The 10,922-nt window shown below is 40.0% G+C and overlaps 2 protein-coding genes across 2 annotated transcripts; one reads left to right on the forward strand and one right to left on the reverse strand.

Moving 5' to 3' along the window:
- The first annotated feature begins 705 nt into the window (after positions 1-705).
- On the forward strand, positions 706-4,051 carry LOC134329298 (inhibitor of growth protein 1-like). Its single transcript, XM_063010510.1, has 2 exons — positions 706-963; positions 3,296-4,051. The coding sequence occupies exons 1-2, from the start codon at positions 828-830 to the stop codon at positions 4,006-4,008; spliced, it is 849 nt and encodes a 282-aa protein (XP_062866580.1). The 5' UTR covers positions 706-827; the 3' UTR covers positions 4,009-4,051.
- A 2,812-nt stretch (positions 4,052-6,863) lies between these two features.
- Positions 6,864-10,647, reverse strand: LOC134328305 (ubiquitin-conjugating enzyme E2 A-like). Its single transcript, XM_063009398.1, has 6 exons — positions 10,496-10,647; positions 10,088-10,168; positions 8,752-8,777; positions 8,216-8,305; positions 7,929-8,017; positions 6,864-7,490 (listed from the first exon to the last, which is right to left on the reverse strand). The coding sequence occupies exons 1-6, from the start codon at positions 10,537-10,539 to the stop codon at positions 7,362-7,364; spliced, it is 459 nt and encodes a 152-aa protein (XP_062865468.1). The 5' UTR covers positions 10,540-10,647; the 3' UTR covers positions 6,864-7,361.
- Positions 10,648-10,922: the final 275 nt, after the last annotated feature.

Here is a 10,922-nt window from a genome sequence, read left to right on the forward strand (position 1 = left end):
AATATTCTCTATCTTGCACTTCTGGTTAGATGCTACTGCATTTCCTTGGCTCTGTACTTGTACTCTGCACAATGACAATAAAGTTGAATCTAATCTAATCTATGATTCTGTATAATTTCAGGCAAATACGATAGTAAACAGTGTAAATGTCAACATTTTTGGCATTTAGCAGACGCTTCTATTCAAAGCGACTTACAGTATCGTGACAGTATATTGTCTTAGCAATTTAAGGTTAAGGGTCTTGCTCAAGGGCCCAACAGTGGCAACCTGGCATTGCTGAGTCTTGAACCACCGACCTTTTGATTGCTAGTCCAGTACCTTAACCGCTACACTACAACTGCAACCTCATCTTATCTGTACTCGCAAATAAACCATGTCTGAGTAAGGCAACAATTACACTTTGGTGACTGTAAATTGCAAATTCACAGCTGTGTAAAAGCAGCACACATACAAACGTACTCGGTACTGTTGATCATGAGGACTCAACATGACTGCTCGTCCTTTCTGATGGGTTGGCGCATGCGCAGCAAGAACCAGTCTGTTCCCCCAAGTGTTTGAAACTAGCCGGAGGATCTCCACGCTGGAGCAAGTAATGCGACACGGACATTATCACTACAGAAGACAGTGCTTTTAATATTTTACCTCGGCATTCTGCTTCATTACACAGATTGCTTGGATCTTTTCATAGAACAGATTTGATTTGTATATGAAGTTTCTGGTGGATGCTTGAAGGGCGGTTGTTTGCGGTACTGTAAGGATAACCTGGGACATATTCATATATGCGTTTTGTTTAGTCGTTAATCTAAAGTAAACCGACTGATTTGAAGATGTTAAACACTGCCAACTGGGACCCGGTACATGTTTCTAACTATGTAGTGGAATATATGGACTTGGTCGATTCGCTGCCGTTCGACCTACAAAGAAACGTGTCTCTAATGAGAGAGATCGACTCCAAATATCAAGGTAATGTCGTGTTTGTTTTACATGGATTGCACTGCTTTGTGTTTGAACTGGAGTGCGGAGTGAACACAATAGCTTCCTACAGTTTTGATTGTCCATTACAGGCGTCTGCAACACATCTGTATTGACTTATTGATTTTTCCCCCTGGATTCTGTGCTGTCGTTGTAGGAAATGTTTCATTCGGGTTTCATTCAACAAAGACAGGTTCGATAATTAGTGCAAATGGACATTTTACTAGCCAGATTTGCGAGAACAGTGATTCTAGTTCGCTTGATCGGTTCTATAATGTGCTAATCGACACCATATAAGCTTTGTTTGGGCTTTTTCAGTTTCTCAGTTGTGATCTTTGTCGTCGTCGTGTTTACTCTGGGCGAGCCAAGTACTTTCAGCAGTCCCTAAACCAAGTCAAAGCTGAGCTTTAATAATAAATAGTATGTTTTGTACCGTGTGTGATTCACAGCCTGTTTAACATTAGCTGCATGTTACGTTTGTTACTGTTTGTGGTGTTTGCATCGACGCTTCCAGAATTAAAATAACCGAATCATTTCAAATATCATCTGGATTGTATAAATCACCTTAAATATAACTTATCCAAATATAACAAATTACTTCATGAATAACCGCTACTACCAACGGTTTTTTTTTTGCCGGTCTACAAAATCTCACTTGTCAGTTCGTTTCTCACTGATGCGTTTCAACGGTCAGGGAATGTACGCTGCTCTTTTATACTCGCATCCTTCAGACTCCGCCCATACGGCTTTCTGATTGGCTGACAATCCTCATAGAATAATTTTACGTCCTGCATAGAAGAGCAGCAATTGGCTCATCAGCTGTCTGTACGCCGGTTGCCCCTCCCATTCCCGGCGGAGTCAGACGAGTTCAAGAACAGCGACTGGGCTCGTATACAAGGCGGGTCTGTGATTGGCTGTATGGAATCACGTGAGGATTTTTTTTTTTTTACAGTGAACTACACCTCGGTTCGTTTCAGTGAGTCATATTATTTGACTCCGTTAGGAATCGACTCTTTATTCTAGGGATTTAAAACCCTCCTAAAGTTTGCGTTATTATAATCCATGATTGATTGTTGCTGTCAATAACTGTGAAATGTAAATATAACTATTTCATTAGCAATACAATATAATATAGAGATATGGTCTTTTTCAATGGGCAATTGAATGGTTGAGAGTTCAACTCCCAGCTCTGCCATGCAGCCACTGTTGGGCCCTTGAGCAGGGCCCTTAACCGTCTCTGTTCCAGGGGTGCTCTACAATGGCTGACCCTGCGCTCTAACCCCAGCTTCCAAACAAGCTGGGATATGCGAAGAAAGAATTTCGTTGTACTGTACACGTGTATATGTATATATGACAAATAAAGGCATTCTATTCTTCTATTCTAATAAAATAGAAGATTAAATGTAAATCAGCTAGACACATATAGTTCCTATAATTGAGGTTAAACGTTTACATATCCCATAAAAGGCGTCATTGGCAGTCCTGGATTTTCAATTATTTATGCAACTTTTTCGGTTGAAACACCCTTATACTTTTTGGTTTAAAAACCTCTTTCATAAAGTTTATTGTGGGTTTCTAAAACTATGCCAAACTGCTGGTTTAAATATATACCTAGAGTACAATATTTGGTTATTGACTCTTCAGACCCTGTATTAAGAGCACCATACTATTAGCGTGTAATGCCCTAATGCCTTTTACATTCAGATCAAGCTTAATCCTTTGTGACATTGATTCCACAAGATGTTGCAATCAGTGCTTTGAGATTTTGGTCCAAGCTGACAATTGCTGCAGATTTGTTTATTCATATCCTGTTTTATTACATCCTAAAATTATTTATTAAATTCCTGACTGGACAGTGTTTGAAATACATAAAGCAATTCCAAGTGTTACTGTAATGCAGGTTAAATCACTGCAATTTGATGTGTATAAAATAAATTGTGCTGTTAAAAACTCTTTTTAAGAATTTGAATGTGAATACCGATCTGTTTACTGCTTAATAATGGTCATGGTGGCAGGAACACATCCTCACATATTCACAAACAAAGGGCAGTTAAAAATGGCCAGATTACATTTAGTATGTCTCAAGGAGGGTTGGCAGAAAACTGGAATCATTTATCCACATATTTGATTTGACACAGTTTTTACACTAGATGCCCTCCCTGATACAACGCTCTTTTTATTGGGGCTTGGGCCAGCATTTGGGGCCAGCATTTATTGGGGCCTGGGGCCTTGTAATATTTTACAGTTAGTAAAACTTATTTGGCTTTAAAATTGTTTGAGTAACAAACAAACAAATAACCTGTGTTATGAATGTTCATTGCAGAAATCCTGCAAGAACTAGATGAAGCATACCAGAAGCACAGACAGGAGGAGGACCCGGTACAGCGCAGAAAACTTCTGCATTGCATCCAGCGTGCTCTGATCCGCAGCCAGGAACTTGGGGATGAAAAGATTCAGCTAGCCGGGCAGATGGTGGAGCTAGTGGAGAACCGCAGCCGGCAAGTGGACACTTACGCAGAGCTTCTAGAAGCCCAGATCGAACCTCCCAACATAACTTCTGTTACCCCTGTCCTTCTAAGCAAGCGGCGTGAGGAGGAGAAACGAAGAGAAGAGACGCCGAGTTCAGTGGAAAGAATAGCAGGAGCTAGCAAGCGTTCAAGGCGGCAGAAGAACAGCGGCAACGAAAACCGGGAGATGATTTCCAGCGACCGTGATGATGTGACTAGAGAAAAGAGAGCAAAGTCTTCAAAGAAGAAAAAGCGATCAAAAGCAAAGCAGGAAAGGGAGGCTTCACCGGCTGACCTACCCATTGATCCCAATGAGCCTACGTACTGTCTCTGTGAGCAGGTGTCGTACGGTGAGATGATCGGCTGTGACAATGACGAGTGCCCTATCGAATGGTTTCATTTCTCCTGTGTGGGCCTCAACCATAAACCCAAGGGGAAATGGTATTGCCCAAAGTGCAGGGGTGATACAGAGAAAACTATGGACAAAGCATTGGAGAAATCCAAAAAGGAAAGGGTGTACAACAGGTAGCTGATTACCTGTGGAACTTTTGAGTATTTCTATTTATTTTATGTACAGTGTATCACAAAAGTGAGTACACCCCTCACATTTCTGCAGATATTTAAGTATATCTTTTCATGGGACAACACTGAAAAAATGACACTTTGACACAATGAAAAGTAGTCTGTGTGCAGCTTATATAACAGTGTAAATTTATTCTTCCCTCAAAATAACTCAATATACAGCCATTAATGTCTAAACCACCGGCAACAAAAGTGAGTACACCCCTAAGAGACTACACCCCTAAATGTCCAAATTGAGCACTGCTTGTCATTTTCCCTCCAAAATGTCATGTGATTTGTTAGTGTTACTAGGTCTCAGGTGTGCATAGGGAGCAGGTGTGTTCAATTTAGTAGTACAGCTCTCACACTCTCTCATACTGGTCACTGAAAGTTCCAACATGGCACCTCATGGCAAAGAACTCTCTGAGGATCTTAAAAGACGAATTGTTGCGCTACATGAAGATGGCCAAGGCTACAAGAAGATTGCCAACACCCTGAAACTGAGCTGCAGCACAGTGGCCAAGATCATCCAGCGTTTTAAAAGAGCAGGGTCCACTCAGAACAGACCTCGCGTTGGTCGTCCAAAGAAGCTGAGTGCACGTGCTCAGCGTCACATCCAACTGCTGTCTTTGAAAGATAGGCGCAGGAGTGCTGTCAGCATTGCTGCAGAGATTGAAAAGGTGGGGGGTCAGCCTGTCAGTGCTCAGACCATACGCCGCACACTACATCAAATTGGTCTGCATGGCTGTCACCCCAGAAGGAAGCCTCTTCTGAAGTCTCTACACAAGAAAGCCCGCAAACAGTTTGCTGAAGACATGTCAACAAAGGACATGGATTACTGGAACCATGTCCTATGGTCTGATGAGACCAAGATTAATTTGTTTGGTTCAGATGGTCTCAAGCATGTGTGGCGGCAATCAGGTGAGGAGTACAAAGATAAGTGTGTCATGCCTACAGTCAAGCATGGTGGTGGGAATGCCATGGTCTGGGGCTGCATGAGTGCAGCAGGTGTTGGGGAGTTACATTTCATTGAGGGACACATGAACTCCAATATGTACTGTGAAATACTGAGCAGAGCATGATCCCCTCCCTCCGGAAACTGGGTCGCAGGGCAGTGTTCCAGCATGATAATGACCCCAAACACACCTCTAAGACGACCACTGCTTTATTGAAGAGGCTGAGGGTAAAGGTGATGGACTGGCCAAGCATGTCTCCAGACCTAAACCCAATAGAACATCTTTGGGGCATCCTCAAGCGGAAGGTGGAGGAGCGCAAAGTCTCGAATATCCGCCAGCTCTGTGATGTCGTCATGGAGGAGTGGAAAAGCATTCCAGTGGCAACCTGTGAAGCTCTGGTAAACTCCATGCCCAGGAGAGTTAAGGCAGTTCTGGGAAATAATGGTGGCCACACAAAATATTGACACTTCAGGAACTTTCACTAAGGGATGTACTCACTTTTGTTGCCGGTGGTTTAGACATTAATGGCTGTATATTGAGTTATTTTGAGGGAAGAATAAATTTACACTGTTATATAAGCTGCACACAGACTACTTTTCATTGTGTCAAAGTGTCATTTTGTCAGTGTTGTCCCATGAAAAGATATACTTAAATATCTGCAGAAATGTGAGGGGTGTACTCACTTTTGTGATACACTGTATTAGAATAACACTAGAATTTGTTTCTTTATCATATTGCCACCTCAGTTATGAAGTTTTAAACTAGGATATAGCACTATACTCAGGACTGTTGAGTTGACGGCTGCAAGAAGCAGTGATGCTCTCAAAGAAAGTATTTGATCTATATGTCTTATTAAATGTGCAGTAAGGGTGGCTGAAGTATTTGGAAAATGCACCCACAGCATGTAGTTGTCATTTGTTCAGTGTTTGAGTGCAGATGTTCTAACTGGTAATAAAGTAACTATATAATTCAACTGTATTCTTTAAGTGTTTGTTTAGAATGCCCTCTATTCCCAATTATGACTTTAGTTTTCAAATAGAGCTGTACTAATGGGATGACACACCATTCTTTTAAAAGATATTCCTTTAATTAGTTTTTTTAATGATGGTATGGGAGAGCACGTCAGTCCAAAACTTTAGATTTGGTGACTGAGGCCATACCATAAGACTTAATACATCATTTTCACTATCATTAAACCATTCGGTAAGGCTTTGTGCCCTGTGAGTGTAGAGCTTTGTATTATGGAAAAGACCTCTCCCATTAGGACAGGTACGTTCCTGTTATATTGATCAGGTAAGCAGCCAGAATTACATTGTAATGATTTGCTGCGATTTCCAAAGCTGGGGTATGTATACCCTAGGGATTCACCAGATAGTAATAGTGAAGCTTAGATGGAATGAAAATCTTTGGCAAGCTCTGACAAGTCAAGTGTATCACAAGTTCGAATCTCAGCTCTGCTACTGGCAGGCCGGGCGCCTATGCAAACAATGATTGGCTTGTTTAAGGGGAAGAGCTGTAGGGATGTTGCAGTTATGACCTCTGCTGGCTGACCAATAAGAGAATAATGGAGATCAGTCTGTGTGCAATATGGATCTCCATATGAACCCACCTATGAGCTGCTACTACACACGTGTCGAAGAGAGTGTGTGTGATAGGCACGGCCCACCTCGGTCAGCAGCAGTAAAGGAAGGCAAGCGGCAAAGAATTGCAACATACACAGTGGACTGGAGACGGAAATAACTAGATTGGTCAGATAAAGAAAATACATTTAAATAATAATAATTTGCTCAGGTGGGTGTTTTCAGTAACACAAAACTCTGGTTTTAAACAAACAGCCACACAAAAAAACAACTCGTCAGTCTGCAAGTACTGTACATGAACTTTAAAGTGTATTCTTACAATATGGTACATGAGAGGCAGGTTTACAACACATTATGGAATATAAAAATCACACTTCCTGGCATGTAACAGCACACCATACAGCATACAACAGTGGGACATTTCAGTTCCAAACAGGCACGGTCAAATGAAACAACGGCAGGCCAGTATCATGTCAGTCCACGCTATCTGACTCCACTTTTTTTTTTTTTTTTTTTAAAGGCTTTTGATTTGACCACTCCAGGTTCCCATGGCAACAGGCCAACGTTGTATTTGGTTACGTATCGAACAGTGAAACCAGATGGTCAACAGGACAGCGCAAGTCTTCAGACGTGGAGGAGGACGTGTGTGTGGGGTGGGGCAAGGGGGCAGATTAAAGTGCATTGGAACTGTAGATTAAATGGGAGAGAGAAGGAGAAAGCTAAAAGCTGGAACGAGATGCTTTGCAATTCACTCGGTTAAACTATAACCACGCAGAGTTTACAGGTCAACTGTCCCTCCAGCTCTGCTCGACGATGGCCGACACACGCTTCTCGTACTCGCGCTTGTTCTCCTGGTACAGCTGGGCTGCCTGGCTGTTGGCTGGACTGTTGGGGTTTGGTTCATCCAACAATGACTGCAAACAGAAGCAAGTAGAGATCGTAGACGTTAGTAATAATGTGTGTTTATATGCACACTAACAATGCAATCATGATCTGAACGTTTTTAGTGATCCGAGTATTCAAGTGGTCCTATAAGGAGCATACTCTCATCATCTAGATAATAATCTGATTATCTGACTATTGTGTATAGTTTTGGTATTTTTTACAGCCGTCCAAGTACTGAAAAATGTCAAGCTAGGGGGAAAAAACTAACAATTAAACACAATTAATTATAATGATAACTAATTACACTCTGCGTGGGTTTCCTCTGGGAGCTCCGGTTTCCTCTCACAGTACAAAAACATGCAAGTGATTACAAATTGGTAATTGGAATTGGTAATTATATTAACAATTATGGCTAATTATACAAACGTAAGTGTTTAAAAAAAGACAATCAGCTGATAATGATTTACCTGGATTGAGGTGAGAATTGATGAAACGTCATAAGTGGGACTCCAGCGATTTTGCAGAATATCGAGACATATACTTCCATCTGCGTATACTAAAGAGAGGAAACAGAACATAATCGGCACAGTTTAGGAACACTTCGTTCTTTTTAAAGGTTTATCTTGTATTTTAACTGTCTTTCTAAAAATAAACAACCCAAAAAGATGCAAGATGTAAGGCAAATGGGTTTAAAACTAGTCCAATATACAAATGTATGCATTTATACATTTATCATCTTTAATTGTTACTATACCATTAGGATGAAACATCTTTGAGGTGAATCGGACTGTGGGTGGTTTATTGGGGTATTCTTCAGTGAACTCTACAGTCAACTTAAATGTACCTGGAAAAACAAAGATCATGATCAATAAACCTTTGGCAGAAATGTCAGACACCTTATTAGGGAAGTGCAGATATTACATTTTCAAACTATTACAACGAAGCTTAGCAGTAACTGCCCATTTTAAATGAATGAAGGTAGTTTCCTGATTATTGTAGACATTTTAAAATCTTTAAACAAAATATTTAAAGCAATGAACCAAACAAACCAATTAGGAAATTAATTATAACCACAATTATAATGAATTTATAAGTTCCAAAACCCTGGGAAAAATAATACTAGATTCTAATATTTTAATTAGCCTCAATTAAATAAACCATGAATAAATAGAATAAATAGTAAAACATAAAAAATAAATAAAATGGTGGTTCCCAATAAATTAAACATACATTATACAGTACTAATTAATAAAACATTCATCCTGCATATTATTTTGAAAGGATAATTACCATCTTCAAACGGAGTTCCCTCTGGTCTGTAAAAAACAAAAAAACAATTCTAATTAGAATTGGCATTCACACAATCAGAATACAAGTCAATACAACAAGTCTGATAGAAGCATCTGACAAAACAACAAATGAGTCTGAGATCTGAGGTTCAGGTCTATCAGTAATAAAACAACTCATGCAAGAAGACACAGAAATCAAAACTGAAAGTGCGGTTCAGACTTTTATTCTATTAAGAGCTGGATGACATGTTCTTTGATTGGTGTCTCCATCCTCAGCACCCTTCTCCCCATAAAACTCTCATCCTTTCTCTACACATGCCCAAACCATCTCTATCGCACATACCTAACTTTGTCTCCAAACCACACAACCAGCACTAACCCTCTAATAAACTCCGTGTAAATATTTTCATACCACCGCCAATGCTAAAGTTACTTATGCAAATATTGATATTGGGATTTTTTTTACTATACTCTGCTGCTGGTCCTTTTCATTCCCAAGTGGTTTCCATCTTATCTAATATGTACATAGAACAAAACTCAAAAATAATTTCTGGTCTGCAGATGTACTGACTATTCACACTGACGTCTAATTTCAGTTTCACATATAAACACTGTCCAAAGAATTAATGGTACAGGCAAACAATCCAAATCCTTTTTCCTTTAATATGTGACAAATGAAATCTAACACTTCAATTCCAGGTCAGTGGTGGTTCTAGACCATGTGAGGTGGGGGGCCAGGCAGGGGCCAGAGGCTATGTTAGAGGGGCCAATTACTTTCTGCCCGAATGTGCATTGTGGGCATTAAGAGGAAACAGTCGATATTCAATAGATTTCAACATTTTATTTATGCAGTTTTCAGTCTACATTTTCTTGAGTTTGATGTAAACAGATCAACAAAGAAAGCCACAGTTCCAGGTCACTTTTTTTTTTGTATTTAGTCTTTAACAATATAACCTCGATTTAAACTACCAGACTGGAATTCAGTCAGTCTAAATTCTTGTCATAATTCCATGCAAAAGATTTTTTTAAATTAAATACAAATTTGGTAATAAAACTGCTCTATTTCAATACAATTATGATTTTTTTCTGGTATTGTATTAAAAGCAAAAAATGCAATTTATAGCAACACTAATAGGCAGTGGATTTCATAATGAACATTAGCAATCTATTCAGTCTATAATCGACTTTTTGGTGTTTACATTGTGATGACATTTACCTTGTAACAGATTTGTAAAATATAACCCAGTGCTAGATGTGAATGGGGAATCGGATTCGTTTCACTTTTCGGTGCAGTGTGAACGCAGCTCGGCTGGCCTGCCTGCTTGTTATTTGCTTACCCAAATATAACCGCGTTCCACACCATGATATTATTCTCTGAAGGAGCTCCGCTCACACCGGCTGGAGGATCCTCTTGGAGTCTGACAACAAATTAAAAGATCGATGATATTTAAGCGACATAAAACCCACGTTAGATTTGAACCAATTCGGATTTGTGAGCAGAATGACGTTTGACTTTAGACGTCAAACTTGCGTCGGACGGAAAGCCAAACGCAAACAAATCCTGGTTCACCAAATAGCAAATCTTGTCACCGAGAATATTGTTTAGTATAGAATATTCGTGTATTTCTTAATCGTAAAATGATCCCACTTGAGCGCGGTAAGCTTATTTTATAACCAATTCCAAACAAGGCAGTAAACAGCAGCAGCAGCAGCAGCAGCTTCCACCATCAGTCCGAAATACTTACCTCTTAAAATCCCTCATGAGCCTTCTTCTGGCTGGAGTCGACATCTTCAATGGTGGGCGACACTTCGAGGCGGGTTGTTATTATAAATTAAAACGAAAATACTATCAAATATCGACGGCTGTAGATTTAAAGCCCACCTCGGCCTGTGGACGGTTGCTACTGTTTAGAAATCTGCTCTGAGGATTTCAACGCGGAATTACAGACCGTACCATGTCTACACCAGGGGACGCGTCTATTTTGAATGTCTGTAATTCTACAGATATCATAAAATACTAAATAAATGCAGTAATATAATAATATGATAAAACTTTTATTTAACGTGCGCAGTGCAAATCACTGAATTTTACATTTACATTTAATAAAACGTCACGACACTGTAATAACGCCTCCCCTCTCCGGGTGAAAATGGTAGGTGCTTTAATGTGGG

This window comes from Trichomycterus rosablanca, chromosome 15, assembly GCF_030014385.1.
Source record: "Trichomycterus rosablanca isolate fTriRos1 chromosome 15, fTriRos1.hap1, whole genome shotgun sequence".
Taxonomy (NCBI): Eukaryota; Metazoa; Chordata; class Actinopteri; order Siluriformes; family Trichomycteridae; genus Trichomycterus; species Trichomycterus rosablanca.

What these genes read in the sequence shown, in the direction of transcription:
- LOC134329298 (XM_063010510.1), top strand. Translation starts at nt 828, where the DNA reads ATGTTAAACACTGCCAACTGGGACCCGGTACATGTTTCTAACTATGTA. An exon ending in GATCGACTCCAAATATCAAG is followed by an intron (nt 964 to 3,295) that starts GTAATGTCGTGT and finishes TGTTCATTGCAG; the next exon opens with AAATCCTGCAAGAACTAGAT.
- LOC134328305 (XM_063009398.1), bottom strand. Translation starts at nt 10,539, where the DNA reads ATGTCGACTCCAGCCAGAAGAAGGCTCATGAGGGATTTTAAGAG. An exon ending in CTCATGAGGGATTTTAAGAG is followed by an intron (nt 10,169 to 10,495) that starts GTAAGTATTTCG and finishes ATTTGTTGTCAG; the next exon opens with ACTCCAAGAGGATCCTCCAG. An exon ending in GGGAACTCCGTTTGAAGATG is followed by an intron (nt 8,306 to 8,751) that starts GTAATTATCCTT and finishes TTGTTTTTCCAG; the next exon opens with GTACATTTAAGTTGACTGTA.